At 36.9% G+C, this 21154-nt stretch overlaps 1 protein-coding gene across 2 annotated transcripts in view; it reads right to left on the bottom strand.

Annotated features, from left to right (window-relative positions):
• Positions 1 to 3029: 3029 nt before the first annotated feature.
• Slc9a2 (solute carrier family 9 member A2) overlaps positions 3030 to 21154 on the bottom strand; it is a 91913-nt gene continuing 73788 nt past the window's right edge. The window contains exons 8-13 of one of the 2 annotated variants that reach the window (XM_046420130.2): positions 19805 to 19966; positions 10441 to 10537; positions 8519 to 8650; positions 6873 to 6963; positions 6295 to 6336; positions 3030 to 5589 (exon numbers count right to left, since the gene is read on the bottom strand). In XM_046420130.2, coding sequence (XP_046276086.1) covers positions 5219 to 5589; positions 6295 to 6336; positions 6873 to 6963; positions 8519 to 8650; positions 10441 to 10537; positions 19805 to 19966 — 895 coding nt within the window. In that variant the 3' untranslated portion in view covers positions 3030 to 5218. The remainder of the gene's footprint in view (positions 5590 to 6294; positions 6337 to 6872; positions 6964 to 8518; positions 8651 to 10440; positions 10538 to 19804; positions 19967 to 21154) is intronic. The other variant, XM_046420131.2, reaches the window with a different exon arrangement.

The raw sequence follows: 21154 nt of genomic DNA, 5'->3' as shown, positions 1-21154 counted from the left end.
GGCCAAGAGTAACTGATGCTATACAAAGTAACACTTCAAAAGGAAAGAGTGCTGCTATATTCCATTTTGTGTAGTTCCAATCTCAAACTCTTATCTAAACTGAGAATAACTTTTTGATGTGATAGATTGACTACCTAAACCTGTCTCAAGTTCATTTAATGAAATTGAAGGCACATGAAGTACCTTAGCCCAGTGTCATCAATGTGCTCTGTGGCCTGGTCCCTGTGGGTATGCATGCATGTCACTGGGTACATGTTTTCCTTCAGTAATTCGTTCCATTCGGCTGAGGCACAGGCCTGGGCATCACAGACTGCATCTTCTCGCCATGTTGGTCTGAGATGTGAGAGACAAGCGTGTTTTCTCTGGGTCACCATCAAAGTGTCTTCACCATGCCATCTGTTTGGAATGAATAAAATTCTGACAGTATACCAAGTGGTAACTGCTGCTCAAAATAACATTGTAGCTAAAGGTAAGAACTTATAGATGTCCAACAGTAATGTAAGGGGCAATATAAATATAGCACATTTATTATTCAGATGCTCAAGTCTGTGTGTTACTGAAAATCTAACTTTGGTGGATACATACCTCTGCATAATATGAAAATCAATTTGTAGGACAATGATTGACATTAGCTTTGTTTTTTTGGTGTTTTTTGTTGTTGTTTTAGGTTTGGGTTGTCTTGGGAAGGCAGTATTCAATATCTCAGAGCATATGTTATCTTTAAATTACAAGGGTCTATTTACATGTTGAAAATTAATGGGTCTATTAAATGTGTACTCCTCTAATCAGATTGTTGTTAGCTTCTTGAGATATATGCATTTTTTTAAAAGAGAGAGAGAGAGAGAGAGATTTTTTTAATATTTATTTTTTAGTTTTCGGCGGACACAACATCTGTTTGTATGTGGTGCTGAGGATCGAACTCGGGCCGCACGCATGCCAGGCGAGTGCGCTACCACTTGAGCCACATCCCCAGCCCAATATATGCATTTGGAACTAACAGAATTGAAGATTTTTAATACTCTAAAATTCTTAACTTCCATGAGTTCCACCCATCATGACCCCATTTATTATGAATGAGAGTGATTTGACACATCAATATAAAAATTGGAATTTATGGGACTGCTCTAGTTTCTTATGATATATTATTTTATCCATGAGGGATTAATTAAATGTTTACATGTAACTTTATATTTAAACTTATGCAAAAATTTTCACAGAAACTGGGGAAGATTTCCTTTATCAGTGTACTTATACAAAAGTTTGGTTTGGCAAGCAAAATAATTGGATGTAAAGAATCTCATTTAAATTAGAGATTTAGTTACCAGTCATATTTATGACTCAACAGGAGTCAATGAAGGAGAAAAATTTGAATATTTATTTTGTCCCCGAGTTAAAAAATCAAGAAAAGTCACCGCTGCTGTCTCTTTTGCTCCATCTGCCTGGTGTCTCCTGGAGCAGTGTTTCTAGCGTTCTGCAGTATGAGGATGCAGATTCCCAGGAAGCCTCTGTAACATCCTGCACAGACTTGAAGTAGGTTTTGAGCTGCTCAAAATGATCCACGTGCTATGCAGATTTAAAATGTGATTATCCACTTTCTGGGTAGTTATCTCTAGACCCAGAAGAAAAGGTAAGAGAACTGAACCAAAATATATCAACTATGTTTAGAGGTAGGTAGAAAGAATTTTAATTGAAAAATGGCAGAAAATTAGAAGAAAAAAAAAGATTTTTAAAACGATATACCTGTGTAACATTACAGAAACACACACACACACACACACACCCCAAAAAAACAAAAACGAGGTTATGTTCCTTGAGCTGGTTTGAGGGCATCAGCTAGATGTAAAGTGGATGACATCAGGAATTTTGAAAGAAAGTGTCCTTTACCAGGAACAAAGAGTCGTGGTGACTGCCACACAGCCAAATGGAAAGAAATGGAAGAAAGGGCTTGGTTGAAAAGTGGGATAGAAAGTAGCAATGAGCTATACACACACTTTGTTCTAAAAATGAAGAAAACATAAAATGAAAATGGGGGTCATCAGCCTGGTTCTGGGTCCTAAGCTTTCAGGGAGAAAAGCAAAGCCTACCCACTTCATGTCTGCATGTGCCACATCCCACAGATTCAACCAACTCAGGGTAGAAAATATTAAAAACAAAATCTGTATTGAACCAGTAGATTTTGTCACTATACCTTAAAAACAATACAGTATAACAACAATTGGTGCAGTATTTACACTGTATGAGGTCTGTAAGTAAGCTGGAGATGGCTTAAAGCAGGTTTGTATACAAACACTCTGCCATTAATTATAAGGTACTTGAACATGGGCAGATTTCGGCATCCTCAGGGTGTCCTGGAACCCACAATTGAAGAGTGTTCTAGCCCCAGGCTGATAATGCAAGCAGCTACTTCATTTGGACAAAATCATCTTTTCAATCACTCTTTAAAGAATAAATTCCAATGCACGCTCAGAATTACTCAAAATATTAGTTCTCGTCATTTTGATTATGAAAGCCAGTTTTAACATCAACATGATTTGTGGGCAGGCAGTACAAAACTTGCTCAGTAACTGTGTTTCTCTACCCTCTTTATATGCACAAACACCCAACATCTTGGTAAGATGGCAACCCCTCACTATTAGCAAAAGTTGAAATTTCATCCATCCACAGACACAAGACACATACTTTACAGATTTTGGTGCTGATTCTAGTTTCATGGCTGGCATAACTATTCTCAACAGTCACCCCTTAGCTTCATATAGAGAGCATTAAGCCCTGACTTTTCACTATCTATAGATAGTTCAAATTTTGTTACAACACACAGAGAAAACCTACCCAAATGCTACAAACGTGTTGGAACTTTGGATTAGGCATTGTTTGAACTAAGGGAGTCATTTACAAAGGACTGGGGCTCTTTCTACACTCTAGAAGTTAAGTGGTGTGGTATTTACAAGGGCTCATGTCCATACTGTCTCCTTTCAGAGGTTAAAATTCAAAAACTACCCTCCCCAAAAATAAAAAGTTAGAGAAAAAGCTGAAGTCAAATTTATTTTTATTACCTTTGCCATTCAATGAATAAAAATAATTAAACAGATAATAATTAAGATAAAATGACTCCAGTACTCTTTTCCAGAAATCTATACAATATCGTTCAAACTCTTTATTTGACTTTTACTTTTTTTTTCATGTTTTCTCCTTCATTCCAGAAAATTAAACTCAAGTATAATGTTCATGAACATAGAAACCAGGACATTTATTTTTAAAGGTCATTTTCAATTTCTACCTTCTTTTGCAGATTTCAAAAATTAAGTATTATGAAAAATTCACCCTTGGCATTCTCAAAAACACACATCACATCTCTCGATGAATTACATTTCTATAATAAAATTCTGCATCCTTTTACATTTCTTTTCAGTAGAAGGAATGTATATTTTGATATTAATATTTTCATTTAAAATTCAGATTTTTGGCACAGAGTCCTAGGCTTGTGGCTTTCAGATTGCCTTCTCCATTGCTTTCCACTGACCAGCCTAGGTTTGCTGGGAAAGACTTGTGCTCTTACAAACCTGACTCTTCTGTACCCTCCTCCCTGTCTCATGTAAGCCACCTGCAGTATTCCCAGATTTTAGAACATAAGAAACAAGGAAAGACGTTTTCTCCATGTTGATGGGGGTGGAGGAGGGGCTGCAGAAGGGCTGCTGAGGACTGTCTCTTTCTGTTTAATTTATTCATGTTCCTCCCCCTGTCATACTTTGGCCACTTGTACCCTTTGCTGGGTGTGGAAAGTTTCTAATATGAAACCAAGAAAGTATATGAATGGCTTCATTTAATATCTAAGCCCAGAAATGTAGAGTCTTGTCGCAGGTAAATTTTAAAGAGGGATTATTCGGGGGGGGGGGAGTGACAATTCAATAAAATCTGCAGTTTAAGAGACAGAGATTCAAATATTCCTTAATGATTACATTCCACTTCCTTCTGCCCTACTTCTAAAAAGTACTCCAATGAGTAGAATCCAATTGTATATGAAGAATTTGAGTCATTGCATTACTGAAAGTGAAGAGGTAAATTATAGATTAGTGCAAAAAAGGAAAAAAAAAATAGGATTCCCACATTCTCCAAAGTGCTTCCTGAACAAAAGTCAAAGCCTGGAATCTTACCAATCTATTAAACATTAGAATACTGTTTTTAAAAACATTCATCTTTGTCTGCTTGACCTGGGCTCCAAATTCTAGAATGTTCTACAGAAAAATTCTATTAAAGCAGGTGGCCATAGATGGGTGTGAAAGGAATCATCTGCATCCTCCTCCCAGTATTGCACAATGTAAAACCCACCACCACCTAATGATAAGCAGGTGCTACCCTATCTCCTTACCATTGGCCACAGGAGCGCTTCCAGGGTGGGGCTTCTAAACAGCTGCCACCAAATCCATCAAATACAATAGGCTGATTTTTGTCCCTGGAAGAATTTCTCTTTGCACCATGAAAAATATCAAAAAAGAAGGGGAGATGGAACTTATATGTCACCCCCAAACACATGATTCACAGATGAACAATTAAGAACAGTAACTCTGATTGTTTCACAAGAGTGTGGGGTGTCTAGACCACACGCTGGGAGCCACATCACTCCCACCTGATTGTGTTCCCAATTCATTAGTCATGAGAAGCCTCAGTTTGGGGCTTTGCTCCTCCTTTACCAACAGGTCCAACAGCTTCGCTCTCAGCACAGGGAGAGGCCTCTACCTGAGCTTAGGATTCACCCTTTAGAAACTGACCACTGACCCTCAGAAAGATGCTCTAGGAACTTTTAGTGCCATTCACTTAAAAACTGACCCACTATGGACATATATATATTTTTTTTCATAAATAAAATTTGAGGCATACATGTAATATATTAAAATTTCCACCAACAAGGGTGTGTTAAAATTTTCAAGTTCTGTTGTTCAAGTTCGATTTTTAAAGGCACGCTTTTTTTTTCCTTCAGTCTTGCATTGAGTACAATTTGCAAGCCACAAGTCACAGAAGAGATTTTTGCGGGACTAAACTTTCTTTGATTTCCCCCTTCTTGGGATAAACATTCTTCCCATCAATCACTATTGACTCTACCATCCAAAGACAGCATTCAGATAGGGGATTTTAAAGGGATTCCGCCGTTGCTTCAGGTATGGGAGAGAGAAACCACAGCTTTGCTGGGTCAGTCGCCCCTGCTCTCCCTTGGCCATTTCCATTAGGGCTTTTCACTCCCAAATCGGGCTTTCTGGTTTCCGGGTTCGGATGCCCTGCGGACCAGCCTCGGAGGAGGCCGGGGTGGCACGTCTTCAGTCAAACTGTCTTCCCTGCCACGGCCAAAGCCGTCCTTGGAGAGAAGGGGCTGGCGCAGTACGCCTGGCGTCTGGGTGCCCCCCTCTTTGCTGCGGGGTGCTGGGGACGGGATGGGCTGCCCTCGGCCAGAATCTCCATCTACCTCGTTCTTCCATTCCATCTTATAGGACTGGGAGGCTTTCTTGGAGAACTGTTCTGGCAAGAAGCGCCTGGATCGGGGTTGCAAATTAAGCGCGGTGGTCCCGGTGTCTACGTCTGAGTCGCTGCTATTGCCATCTATCACAGAGCAAAAGGATAGCGTGAGCAAGCATTTCGGGGGGGAGAGGGGTGTCACAAGTGACCTCAGTACCTCAGTGGGTCTGGCAACTAATGCTCCCTGGGGAGAAGGGGGGAGTCAGAAAGCTCGCTTTGACTTAAGCTTAGGTCCTATCTGTCACCTGAGAGCATTCCTGTCCACTAGGCTAATTTTGCCAGGCATGGGATCATAAGCACTTTAATATGCACCACTCTTTTAATCCTCATGCTCACCCAGTTTACAAATGGAGTAACTGGGTTAACAGAAAGCACTGGAGCTGGAATTCCAACTAAGGTCCTCTGGCCAGTGGTGATTATGTGCTCCCAGGCACCATAGGAATGGCCCCTCTGGGCTCAATTCCCCCTGGCAGTTAGATTGCCATCTGCTGGTATGAAGAGCTTGCCCTCGTTCTAGGATCTCAGGCACAGTTTTGCTGGTTTCCTTTACATTTCCATGAAGGACCCAATCATTGATATGCACTTTCTAAACTAACTGAGGAGGCAGGATTAGGAGGAGATTCCTGGGCTAGAGTTTGGTGGGTAGGATAGTTGAGAGGATGGGCTGCTGGCTCTGAGCTGATTCTTAGGATTCTAGAACATCTTTGCAGGACACAGCGGTACCATAGCCCATGGACACACACAGTCCTGTGGCCTTGTCTTCCCCTACCCTCCCTTCTCATTTCTCACCTCGCCCTCCATTATCACCAGCAATCCTTAGACTTTCCTCTTCTTGGTTAATTAAACAAACAAGCAGGAAAAAAAAAAAAAAGCAAAGGGTTTTTAATTATTGTTACATCCCACACTTGAATAACACGGAATCCTAATATACTTTTGGGATTCAAAGAAAATAGCTTGGGGGTCTACATAAAGATTACCATCAAATAAAGAGATATCAGACCTTGTGAGAAAGCTTTAACAACTGCAGTCAGAAGTAAAATATGCGGTTGCCTCTATGAAAATATATTAGAATTATTGTAAAACTAAACACACATTTTCAGACCTGCAGCTTTCTATTGACCTGCTCAATAACTCCATAGTGACAATATTTGATTTTACTATATCAAAGAATCATTATGGAAGATAAGTAATTGAAATATTTATAACTGATACAAATCAAAAAGGCTAATAAAAGGTCACTGTTATTATTTTATACTTTAAAATGATGGAACTCATCTTTAACGAAGAAAAACAGCAGGAAAATTTCTCTATTTTATAAGCATTAGTAAATGAATCTAAAGTATTTCTGCTCTGGTTATATTCATTACCTGCATTAGAAATATTCTTTTTCTTTTGTAGCTTTTCTGGAAGCTTTGTATTTTTGGGTAAGGATAAATATCTGGATGTTGAAGTGGAAGCCTATAAGAAAAATAGAAAACCTTGTTTAGATTACATACATAGTATTTATTGTAATACTAGAAGTCAAAACTTTTATAGCAAAACTTGGTTTTTAAATAAAATCTTAATTCTTCATTCCAAAATTACTTTTGAGGAATATTGTACTTTTAAGTAACCAGATTCCTTCCCAAACCATGCTAATAAAAATAGAACTAATGGGACCATTCGAAACAAGATGAGAAAACCACTTATTCTTCTTAAAAGAAAATCTACAGGAACACTTATTTATGAGGTATTACCAGAAAGACTTAAAACCTATCTGTATGGGGAAGAAGGTATATAAAATGTGTGGTATTATTTAAGTTTTATTTACTTTAACAAATCTTGAAAATGATAGAACAAAAAATGTTCCAAAATCTCATTTACTGAACTTCTGAATGCTAGTCTTCAGATTTGCTACAGGTTCTGTAATTAACTTTTAATTGACATTAGATTTTATGTGGAAAAAAAGATAAATCTCCTTATTCACACATAATCATTTTAATCTCTGGTGACCCAATATTGAATATTTATTATTAAAAATAAGACATAATGCCTGTCATGTTAATAAATTATCAGAACATTTTAAAATGGCTTTCATATCTATTGGCAATGACCCGAACCAACTGGACTGCTGCAAATTGCACTATGACCGCTCATGTCCCCAGCCACTCCAGGCTTCCTGAAGTTCCCCAGTGAACACATGGGCTTGCCCAGCTTCTGCCCTTTGCATCTAGGCCACCTCCCTCCAGAAAGTCAAATACAGTCATGTTCCACATAATAGCATTTTGGTCAAATGTCAATCCCATCTGTGACACTGATCCTTAAGATTATTTTGCCTAGTGACATTTTAGCCACCTTAGTTTGTGTAAGTACACTCTATGATGTTCTTGTACCAAAACTGCCTAACTACCAATGTCTCAGAAAAAATGCCCTTTGTTATATGGCTTCAAATCATACCATTTTCCAGTCACAGAAGCCTAGCTTAGCCATTCTGATTAAAATTGAAAACTGTCTAATCCCTGTATTACCTTATCTCTATGTATCTATCTATCACCTTTGAGCATAACAAATAATCTACTTTGATTCTATTCTCCTCTAGGATACTAGAAATCTTACAAGAATAAGAGTCTTTGTAAATTTTGTTCACTAATATATTCCCTGTGCCTATGCCTATGACAGTGTCTTCATGTAATAGGTGTTCAAGAAACATTTGAAGAGACTTTATTTTGTCATTTTCTCTCTCTCTCTCTCTCTCTCTCTCTCTCTCTCTCTCTCTCTCTCTCTCTCTCGAAAGGTCTCAATATGTTGCTCAGACTGGCCTTGAATCCCTGTGGATTCAAGCCATCCTTCTGAGTAGCTGGGACCACAGGTGCATGCCACTGTACATGGAGAAATATTTTTATCATTAATTTTGCCCCTGAATTCCTGGGAGTCAATCCTCAGCAGTCATCCAATCAAAAGAGTCAATGACTCTATGGGCTGATTGGCTCCACCCATGGAAGCCTTCTGCACACAGAGACACCATATCAATTACCCTGCGCTCTCGATTCAAGCTGTTGTCTTTCCTGATGCTTTCACGCAAACTGTGCCTGCGGCGGATCAGAATCTCTTTGGCTTGTCTCTCGCTGGTGTCTGCTGTCAAATTGTGTCTGTTGTACGACAAAGTCTGAAATGAAAACACACAAGTGACACTTTACCAAAAGATGGATGATTTCCCTCAGAAATTTCAAAACTTTACCACACTGGTGGGGATTTACACCTCAGTAACAACTTCCATGCAGACTGAACAAAACAAAATTAAAGTCCTGGAAGAATTCAGTCTTTCATAAAAGTCAGTGAAGAAAGTTTTTCATTGAAAAGTGTGATCTTTCAAAATTAGAAAAATGACTGAATTTGCCAAGAGCCCCTGTCTATCTTCAATTGCCTTGCATTAGCTCAGCCATCACCAAAGCTAGGGGGGAAAAAGATCATTTTCACACATTCTCTATTGGACAGGAATTACTGATATAAAAACAAACTACTTTGAGCCACTTGGTGGTGCCATGTCCTTTTGATTAACTTCACAACTGATCCTTTATTCAACTAGGTTGTCACATTGAGAAGTTGTTAACACCACCAGGAATTGTCATGTTCCAGTTTGTGGAAGAGTGAAATTTCTAAACTAGGGATGTCCAAGTCATCTGTTTTTAGTTTCATAGGCTACACAGAAATATGTTTCCTGAAATAAATCATAATTATTAAGGAAGTTCATTTTCTGGTAGAATTGACATGTACTTCATGAGAATATCCCTGTGTCCACAACAATGTCAGGAACTGTGGAGACATGCAAAGGTGACATGGAGTAAGACTTATCTTGTCTGCTGCCTTGAGGTGCTTATAAACTAGTTGGGCATCTAAGTGTAGCAAAAAAAAAAGAAAAAAGAAAAAAATATATAAAATTAAGTGCCGAAATCACTGACACCTAGTTCTATCTCATTGAAGGGCAGGACTAGAAATAATATGGTGTTTTTTCGGGGGAAAGAAACTTAATTTGATTCGAGGCTATGAATCAGCTGACAGGAAACAGGACATGTCCATGCGGGAAGATCAAGAGTGGGCACCACACAGGCCAAGAGGAGGACTGAACCTGTCACTCCACACCCTCTGGTGTGCCTGGTAGAGCTTAAAAATAGAGACCCTAAGTTTTGAAAAAATATTGTACCCAAGAAGCCACGGCTACTGTTTTGCTTCACTTTCAATAGGATAATGCTGCCACAAAAGATGGTTTCAAGGATGCACCTAGAATGAAGGCAGTCTTCAAGGAGGCCATGCCTAAGAAGCTGCAGGCATGGCCCCCAGAGGAATGAGGAAGACCCCTGGCAAGCCTGTGTGGCCCAGGTTCAACTCCCTGTGCCTCGGTTTACTTTTTCATTTGTGAAGTAGAGATGTTAGCAACACCTATCGCTTGTCATGGGAATAAAGGGATTGACAAAAGCAAGTCGCTGAAGTGGGACTTGGCAAATCGTACCCCCTCTCTAAACATCACCAACATCATCAGCCCTCGAGTGGAACTGGGTGTCAGCAATGGAAACTCAGTGAGAGAAGTAACTTGAAAGATACAACAAAGGACGGAAACAAGAGCACTTCATGGGTAACAAGGAGGATCCAAAACATTTAGAAATCCAAGGTATAACGCTGTTTCCTTAAAAAAAATCTATCAACTCATTTCTTCACAACTGTTCAGTGTGTATTTCTTATCTCCAAGACCCCAGTAGCAGAAGGCTTGAAAGCTTTAGCTACGTGTCCAAGAGGATGGTGGGACCTGGACCAGATGGGGGTGCGGTGAATGGGGGATCTGAGAAAAGAGGAGATGCCCATCGTGGGATCCACCGAGGCAGACGTAAGAAATTACATCACAAAGTCACAAGGGACATTTTTTAGCCAAAGACAAGTAAATAAATAAATAAATGATCTCACTCTCTGACGGATTTGATACAGATTCCTGGATAATATGTCTCGAATTTCATCCATTTCACCAGGCGTGAGCTTCCTTATTTTTCCTTCACGGAAATCACTGTGAACATTTGGAAAAAAGAATATTTCATCTTTCAACAGATATCAGCATCACCCATTTTCTTCCTTAGAGGTATAACACCATGCTTCAAAAGAAGAATCTTAAAGAATAACACTTGGGAATATTCAACTTTGAAAATAACCTGAAATTCTAAAAGTTTTTAGTGCCCAAAACATTCACGACAAGTTCAAATGTGTGCAAGTTTTCAGTCTATTCATGCAATTATATTTTAAGAAAGAAAATCTATAATGGTTTGTAATGCTGTCATTTTATGATTTCTAACACTCTATAAAGTCATATAGAATTGGTTTTTCCAACAGAAATCTAATAAACTATTTTTCTAAGGCTTCATATTTTAAATAGCTCACTATAAATATTTGTGAACATGCTATTTATAGTATGTATGTAAATACAATAAATTCTCATTATTTGAGGATTCCATATTTGTGACTTCTCCTAACTCACTGAAGTTTACCTGTAAACTTAATACCAATATTTGTAGAGTGGCAGAATTTGAGACCCTCCACACATTTTCAGATGATGTTGAACAAGGTAACATTCTGCTTCTTTACTTCTTCTTGTATTGTAAATAATGCTCTCATTACAGTCTGTTTGGCTACGTTTTGCCACTAAATAACACTTGTATGCTGCTTAATGGTGATTTCACTAATTAAACTTCCCCCCAGTGTCGTATGAAGTGCTACCTAGTGTTCCTAAATACGAAAAGGCAGTGATTACCTTTGGAAAAAATCTTCAAATGAGATTTATTTACACCTGAGTTATACTGCGGTTTCCATGAGTTAAGTATTAATGAATTAACAATAGATATTAAACAAGGTATCTCTATACGTAAAGGCACACAAAACAAAGTTTTGTATTGATTTTCTGATAACAGTTGTGACCACAGGCTTGTAGGAACCTGACCTCATATGTCTCCTAGGAACAATGTATCAGTATTTGCAAATAAATAACTATATTAAATATTGAGTATTGATCTATTTATAAATTTTACTGTGATTCCTTCTGAAAAGGCATTGAAAAAGCCTACAAAAGTACAACAAAATAAATAGATAAAATAAAATTAAGAATATAAATTAAGACTGAAAAGCGTAATAATATACATCATGTATGTCTTACAGAAAATGTTCTTATATATTTTAAAATGGACATTTGCCATTACTGTAAACCAAGCAATAATAGGAATCACTGGGGCTCAATATCCTAGTGTATAATAGGGAATGAGATGAGTAAATAAGCTGCAGAAGACAGACTTCTGTAGATTTACGTAGTTATTTTTGCCTCAACCTCAATAGCTCATCTTCTTAGGTTTTCTTGATTGGCAGTCAATTCACGGAATTTTAGACAAAGAAGGAACATGAAAGATCATTAACAATCTTTTTGTGTCTGATGTTTTTGTACAAGGTCCCCAGCAAGTTCTTGCCAACATATGTTGGCATGTGGCCAGCGCATGGCTGCCCCCAGGTTTATGCTTACATCGTGTCCTTATGAAAAAGAACATTAATGCACAAAACTTCACATAAGCTCAATGGATTGTCACAAAGTGAACACACATCCCACTACTACTCAAGTCAAGGAATGGAGCATACTTAGAAGCACAGAAACCACTTGACGCCACCCCCTAAGCCAGTCAATAGGTCTCTCTCTCCTTCTTTGCCCAAATCATGACTATACTGACTTCTTTTTTTTTAATAAATATTTTTAGTTGTAGTTGGACACAATATCTTTATTTTATTTTTATGTGGTGCTAAGGGTTGAACCCAGGGCCTTGCACATGCTAGGCGAGCACTCTACTGATGAGCCACAACCTCAGCCCCTATACTGACTTCTAATGTCCTAGAATAGCTGTGCCTGAATGTGAATTTCTTGAAAGGCAATGCTGCATCATGTTGTCTTACACATCTAGCTTCTTTTGCTTAGCACTTTTTTTTTTTTTTTTTTTTTGGTCAGCAAAACAACGGAAAGTTTATTTGTTCATCCCAGCCAAATGTCCCTCCAACCCCAGGGCTTTTCAAAGCATATTCTCCTGAGACTTTGTTAAAGTGCACATTTAGATCTACTAGGTCTGGGGTGTAGCCTGAGAGTGCCTTTCTAACAAGATCCTTTAGTTAGGTCAGGCCTTGATACTTAAGGTGTCATCCATGGACCAGCAGATTTAGCATCACCTGGGAGCTTGTTAGAAATTCGGACTTTCAGCGGCCACCCAGACCAACTGAATCAGAACCTTCATTTCAACAGGAGTCCCACATAACATGGGACAAACATTGCTCTAATGCTTAGCATTTTGTTGGACAGCCATCTGTGTTCCTAGATGCTCATTCATTTTCTCTCTGTATGATGATAGCACAATTTATCGATTTTACTAGTAATATTTTGTGTACTTTTAACTTTGGATATGATAACTAATGCTTCCTTGAATAATTTTATATATACGTATATCCATACATATATAGATGTGTGTATATATATATATATATATATATATATATATGTACATACACACATATACATATCTAGGCATATATATAAACACACATTTAATTATGGGATGTTTGGATATCCTATTTTATAAAATGCCTGGAACCTTCTGTCCACTTTTTGGATTGTAGATTGCTTTTTTGACAGTTCTATGTGAAGCAAATATCTTCCCCCAATCTGTGGTTTATCTCCTCACTTCCTTTATGATATATTGGAATAAACAAAACCTCACAATTTAATACAATGTCATTCTTTATCTTTTTGGTTAGTGTTTTTTGGGATTAAGAACTATTTCCCTAACAACAACATATAGGAGACATTCTCCTGCAAAATCTCCATAAGCTTCACTGTTTTACCTCTTACATTCAGACCTATTCCTTGACTTGCTGTATGGTGAGGTAGGTCAATTTCACTTCTCTCTACATGGACATCTAATTGACCCACGACCACTTTATTTCAAAGGCTACTTTTCTCCACTGCTTGTACTCTGAACTTTGTCATTTAATCAAGTATCCACACACCACTAGAACTCTGAATGGCATTTTTGAAATAGTAGACAAACTTGAGGAAAACTGAAATTTTTATAATATTAAGTATCTATCCCCTTCTATTAACATTGCCTATCTTTCTGTACTCTGTATACAGCTTTCTGTGCATAAGTTTCACGTATTCTCTCTAAATCAGATATTGATGTTTCAGAATGCTATTTTAAATGAAGAATGTATAAAAATGTCTTGTTTTTTGTCATCTGTACAAATACCAATGGATTTTTAAAACCATGTTCCAGACATTCAGATAAATTTTCTCATTTTATTTATCTGTAGGTCACAATCAGGCTGTTTGTGAAAAGTGACATCTTTTACTCTTCCTTTGTCATCTTTAATTTTTTCTCCTTTACCTGCCTCATACTGTCAAAATATTAAATAGAAATGATGATAACAGGTGTCCCTTTTATTGTTTCAGACCTCAGGATAAATATTCAGCATTTCAATACATAAAATATTTGCCACAGGATTTTTTTTGGTAAATAATCTTTATCAGCTTAGAGAAGGGGCTCTCTCTATTCTTAATTTGTTCAGATTTTTTTTGCAAAAGAATAAAGAATAAAAATTAAATTTCATCTAATAATTTTTCTATTTCTTTTGTAGATAGATGACAACCTATGGTTTATTTTCTCCTTTGTTCTGTTAAAGTGGTGAATACCTTTGATTATTTTTTAACAGTTCAGAAAGCCTTCTGTTCCTGGAATAAACCTAAAATTATTGTGATGTACATCCTTTTTATATATTTCTGGTTTTGGTTGGCTAATAAGTGATTTAAAATTTTTACAGAACTATTATGAGTGAGGTTGGTCTGTAAATTTTCTTTCTTGCTAGTCTGCAAGGTTCCTTTCCAGTAAATAACTTTGTTAGGTATAGAATCAAATTATGCTGGTCTCATAAGGTGATTCAGGATGTTTTCCTTCATAACATCTAAAAAAATGCATAAAATTAGCATTATTTCTTAAATACTTATTCTGATTTACAAATGAAGCCATGAAGTCTTGAGGTTTTCTTTGTTGAAGGTTTTTAATTACAGATATACGGACCTGATGCTTAAAGGATTACTTAAATTTTTTATTCTTTTGTGAGCTTAATTTGGTGTTTTTTTTTAAATTTTATAGCATTGGTGCTTAAATTACTGATATTCAGTCTGACTTCATTTCTAACATTTTCATGTAAGGCTTAAAAACTTCCTTTTAAATATGTCTTTATACAAGATTTGATGTGTCACATTTTCACCATATTCTATTTCAAAATATTTTCTGATTTTCATCATAATTTATTTGGTCCAATTTTTATTTAACTTCTAAAATAAAAGGGTATTCTGGGCTTTATTTGGTTTTGATTTCCCTCTTGTATGAGAACAACCTTTATATGAAGCTTTTTTAAATTTTATATTTTTTTTAGTTGTAGATGGACATAATGTCTTTATTTTGTTCATTTTTATGTGGTGCCAGGATCGAACCCAGTGCCTCACACACGCTCAGCAAGTGCTCTGCCACTGAGCCACAACCCCAGCCTTATATGAAGCTTTTAAAGACTATTTGTCTATTTATTGTGATGCTACTGCTTATTGTATCAGTCACTGTGAGAACAGTATTATTATTTTCCACTATAATTCAGACTTTGTGTGTGCCTATTTGGGATTCTCTCTCGTTTGACTTTGTATATATTGAAGCTAGTTTGTTTTTTGCATACTCATTTAGAATGATCACACCTTTTTCCAGAATGGAACCTTACTTATCATTGTAAAGTTATCTCTTTATCGCTAGCACTGCCTTTTTCCTTAATGGACAGATTTTCTGATAATAACACTACCACACAGACCTTCCTTAGTGTTTTCATGGTATATCTTTTTTCATTTTTTGGTAACCTTTCTATAATATTTCATATAAAGTGTGTTTCCTATGAGTACATCTATGAGTTTTTTTTTTTATTTTATCTATTCTGACCATCTCTTTCTTTTATTGGAGTATTTAGTAAGTTTATATTTAATGTAATTACACCTTTGGGTTCAAATCTACAATCATATTATTTACATTCTCTTTGTGCCAGATAGTTTATGTTTTTTGTCTCTCTTTTTTTTCTTGAGAGAGAGAGAGAGAGAGAGAGAGAGAGAGAGAGAGAGAGAGAGAATTTTTTAGTATTTATTTTTCAGGTTTTTTTTTTTTTTTTGCGGACACAACATCTTTATTTTATTTTATGTGGTGCTGAGGATGGAACCCAGCGCCCCGCGCATGCCAGGCGAGTACGTTACAGCTTGAGCCACATCCCCAGCCCTGTCTCTCTTTTGTTGCCCTTCAGTTTTTTGTTTTGTTTGGGGGCAGGTATCAGGGATTGAACTCAGGGGCATTCAACCACTGAGCCACATCACCAGTCCTATTTTGTATTTTATTTACAGAAAGAGTCTCACGGAGTTGCTTAGCACCTTGCTTTTGCTGAGGCTAGCTTTGAACTCGAAATTCTCTTGCCTCAGCCTCCCAAGCTGCTGGGATTATAGGTAACCACGCCCATCCAATTGTTTTTGTTATTTAATTTTCCTTCACTTTAGCTTTTCAGTTACATGCGTTTGCTTTATTATTGTTATTTTGTAGTGGTTACCTTGAGCTGCAACATTAATCACTAACCGGTGAAGATCCAAAATACATTATTATTTTTACCACTTTTTAGAATAATGCAAAGACCTTAGAACGAATTAACACCTTTCAACTTAAAGGTTATTATTGTTGTTAATGTTATATACATTTGTCATTAATATTATCTTATACAATATGGTCATTAACATTTACAATCAATACTCATTTAGATTTTCCCTAACATTTATGATTTCCATTGTCTTTAGTTCTGTCCTTCATCTTTCAAGTTTCTCTCAAGGATTCTTTCCCTTCTGTTTGATACCCTTTCATACTTACTCTAGTGAGATAATTTTTACTTGAGTGAAAATGCTTCTAATCTAGGTTTCTGAATGATATTTTTTTGCAAGATATGAAATTCCAGGTTCCCAGTTATTTTCCTTCAGTGTTTCAAAAGTGTCATTGGTTTCCATTGATTTTGTTGAAAATCAGTTGTCGTGATTTTTCTACATTACAGAATATGGATCTTATTTTCTTCTCTGGGTTTGTTTAAGAAATTCCTTTCAGTTTTGATTTTTTTAAGCATTTTTACTACTATATTTTATCTAGATTTGATTACCTTTTTATCTAATCTAGTTGAAGTTTTTTGTAATTTGTCTCTTATCTATCTTAGAAAGGACTCTGTCAATATCTCTTAAAATATTGACTCTTCCATTTTCTCTTCCATTGCCTGAACCTTTTCAACCACATCCTGAACATTTAGTATTTTATTTCCCATATTTTTCAACCTTTTTTTTCACTCTATGCTTTATTTTGGTTTTATCTTCCTGACCTATCTTCTAGCCAATCAAACTTTTCTTCAACTCTGTCAATTCTGCTGTTCCACCCATCCAATAAGATCCCAAATTTAGTTACTTTGTTTTTAGCCCAATAATTTCAAAGCAGATATTTTTATTTAAGTAATCTCCACGACACCACTGTGTCAGTATCATTTTCTGTCCTCCATCTAACGGTCCAGTCTAATAAATAAATTATACGAATTCCCTTTGTGCTTATCACAACTGTCTGGCTTGTTTCTCTCTTTTCTCAATGTTTTAAGTCACATTTTCTTATCTGCTCAAATGTTTGGTTATTTTTAATCAATTGCTCGACATTATTTATGAAGAAACACAGAGGCACTGTTTAAAGCTCTTTATAATCTTATTTTCTTATGCAGAGAATTTAAGTTCACTTTTCTGCAGCACCTTTGATGGAGGCAACATCAACCTCAGATGGTTTTCTGCACCATGGATTGAGATAATTCTCAGCTGGACTTTTTCTGGTGATGGGTAAGGTGTAGGACTCTGGAAGTAACACCCTTTAGCGGGACAAGAGTTCCTCCTCCTTGTTAGGTCCCAAATTCCAATCTTACTTTCTAAGGCCAACTACTCTTGCAAACCTGTATTTACCTTTGAGACTTTCAGACACCTTCCCTGTAATTAAAAGATAACCTCAAAATGAAAATGCCCCCAAATGCCAGTTCCATCTTTTTGGATTTCTCTTGGTCTCTTGACCAAGAGATTGCTCACCACAGTGGTACTCTCCAGCTTCCAGGCAAATTTTAAAAATACACTTTGTCCTTTTTTCTAGTTGCTCTTAGATGATTATTTGATCCATCAATACACAATCCATGATTGCCAAAAATGCAATTTCTTTTTACCTCCCTAATTGAGTCTATTTTCCTTTAGAGAAAATATTTTGGGAGAAGTAGAAGGGTCAGTATGGCACCCATTTATCTGTCCCACTCTGAAGCAGGCCATACATTTTTCTACCTATTCTCTAACTTTAATCCTCACCATTACCCTACTGATTACCAATTTCAAAATGAACTATTATCAGAAAGGAAAATTGAGATGCCCCTCATCTGAGATCACAAAAATCAAGTCTCTTTTAAAAAGCTGTTTTACTGAGTTCCTTGCTGTAACTGTAAATAGGATAGTGTTTAAGAAAGACCATAAAAGCCAGGCACAGTGGGACACTGCTGTAATCCCAGCAGCTCCAGAGGCTGAGGCAGGAGGATCACAAGTTCAACACTAGTCTCAGCAACCTAGCGAGGTGCTAAGCAATTCAATGAGACCCTGTTTCTAAATAAAATACAAAAAATGGCTGGGGATGTGCCTCAGTGGTTAAGTTCCCCTGAGTTCAATCCTCAGTACAAAATAAATAAATAAATAAAAATACCATAAACATGTAAAGCTAGAAGGGTCCTTAAAGATCCAATCTAAACCCAATTCTATTTTCTTTTGAAGAATCTCAAGCTCAAGAGACCAGGTCAGGATCACAAAGCAATACTTGCAGAGCTGAAGCTCTAAGTTAGGCATTCTACTGTTTGACACAGGGCTGTTTCTGATGAAATGTAATGCCATACTTCTTAGACCTCATGATCACTCCTTTTTATTCTAAACCATGTAAACTCCCATAGTTTATTTTTTGCTTTTTTTTCATTCATGGGGTTAAATCCAGGGGCACCCTACTACTGTACTACACCCCCCAGCCCTTTCTATTTTTATTTCAATACAGGTCTTGCTAATTTGTTGAAGCTGGCTTTAAACTTGTGATCCTCCTGTCTCAGCCTCCCAAGTTGCTGGGATTACAGGAGTGCATCATTGTGCCAGGTGTAAGCTCCCATAATTTTTATAGGAGGCTTAGAGTCCTAGTAAAAATTATAATTTCTGTGGTGGGATATTATGTGGTCTTCTTCCTCTTTCACTTCAACTTTCTCATAGTTAGCTCTTAATTACATGAAATTTAGTTCAAATGAGTTTCAAGCTCATCTACATCATAAGAAATCAGTGGGAACCTATAACTTCTATCACCTTTGTGATAGAAAAGGAATGATGTTGACAGGATGAAATAACCTCACTTGCCAAGTGTGACTGTATTCATGGTTCTGCTGATAATGATTGAAAGGAAAGTCTCTTCTCCATGCTGGGTCTGAACTTCCTTGTTTTTAAAATTAGGGAGACAAACTAGATTAGTGGATCTCAACCCCACCTGAATATTAGAAACATCTGGAGAACTTTTAAATATACCTAGACATACAGGTCTAGGTATATTTAAAAGTTCTCCAGATGTTTCTACCAATTATATCAGACCAGAGATTTTGATATAATTGGTTGGGAGTGGGGTCCAGCCATCTGTATTATTTAAAGACTCCCAAGGTGTCTCCAATGTGTTCAGAACCACTGCACCAAATGTCCACTATTATTCTTCCCAAACTTTCAACTATGATTGAATAATCTATAATGAAATAGCTATGTTAGTACATGCATATTTATAGTAGCAAATATAGCAAAGATTAAAATAATTTCACTTTACAATTTGGGCTAAGGGGACTTTAATTTCCCAAAGCAAATATAATAAAGGCATAAACATCCTGAACATGACAGCATTTCCTGGCTCATCAACTCTAAACTAGTATAGCATAAAAATATAGCCTAATGTAAGTTAAAACATGACACATTTCTAGCTTTTACATTTTAATCAGAATCTCCTAGGAGATCTTACAGCATCCCAATGGAATGCAGGCCAGTTTTTAAAAATAATGATTGGTTTCAAAAAAACTATCAAAGCATATTCAGTACTAGTAACGTTTTATTCACAAAAACCATACTTACTTTAGAGATGCAAAAGAGGGGACAGTACTTATCATTCCAGTCTCTGCCATCTCAATAGCATGTTTTATTTCCAGCTTTTTATATAAGGACACAATGCTTGACTTGGGTTGGTTTTCCCGAATCAAAAGCTTCCGAAGGTATTTGTCATCAAATTTCTTAAACCTGTAAATAAAGAAAGTCAAATTTTCAATTAGTGAAAACCGTACTGACAGATAAAACAAACAAATGAAAAAACTCCCAGGTAAAAATTATTAGCCGCATTTAGCTAATCTGATCTTAATGTCTATTTTTATATACGTATGCTGGTATATATGTGTGTATACAACACATATAATATACTTATGTGTATGTATGCACACAAATATCTACATAATACATAAACTTGTACATGGATAGTTTTGTATATGACCAGAACATACATACATATATCTACTATTCACTAAAGATTAAATATATCTATATGTATATCTATATATATTTATCCCTTTAACATTTTTCTACTTCCTCTTTCAGCAAATGTGTTATCCATACTTGGTATTGCCACTTGCTCTGCTGTGATTATGGAGTAGTCACAAGCCACGCTTTTGCCTCCAACACTCCACGGAAGCTGCTGTCACAGAAGTCATTAGTGAACCCCACAGTGAAATCCAGTGGCCAGCTGGTATCTCATCCTTCCTGGCCTCAACTGCTTAACACATGGTTTTCATTTGGCTCCCAGTATACTACACCCCGGGTGCCTACTACCTCCTTCTTGGCTTCTTTTGTTGGTTCCATGCCTTCTTTCTGACCTCTCAATGTAGGAATGTGCTAGGGGTCCATCCTTGGTCTACTTCCCCTGGGCATCTTGCCCAGTTTCATGCCTTTTCACAACATCTCTATATTCAAGACTCCATAATTCATCTCTCCAGCTCCAACCTCTTTCCCTAAACCCAGACATGAACATTCCCCTGCTTACTGGTTAAGTAAGTGTTCAGTTATAAAAAGGTGAATAGGAAGGCTCTATAGAGAAAATTACCATTGAGGAGAGACTTAGAGGAGGTGTATGAATGAGTTCTTCAGGTATCTGGGGACAGACATCACTGGTTAAGTGTTTATCAGGCATCTCATACTTGACATGTTGAAACTGAACCGATCTCCCACAATCCTCCCAATCTTGGATAAGTGTGACTCCACTGGGTCCAAAACTGGTGTCATCTGTAATTCTTCTATGATATTCCATAGTATGGGCTTAATTGTGCCCAATCAAAAATTCATATGTTGAATTCCTAACTCCTAGTTTATCTGAATGTAATTGTATCTGGGGATAGGGTCTTTCCAAACACAATTAAGTTAAGATGAAGTTACTAGGGT

Source organism: Marmota monax, unplaced genomic scaffold (genome assembly GCF_021218885.2).
Source record: "Marmota monax isolate L192 unplaced genomic scaffold, Marmota_monax_Labrador192_F-V1.1 WCK01_AAM20220418_F8-fsc00178, whole genome shotgun sequence".
In the NCBI taxonomy this organism is placed as follows: Eukaryota; Metazoa; Chordata; class Mammalia; order Rodentia; family Sciuridae; genus Marmota; species Marmota monax.
The sequence above is the reverse complement of the archived record's forward strand: the minus strand, read 5'-3'. Positions and strand labels throughout refer to the sequence as shown.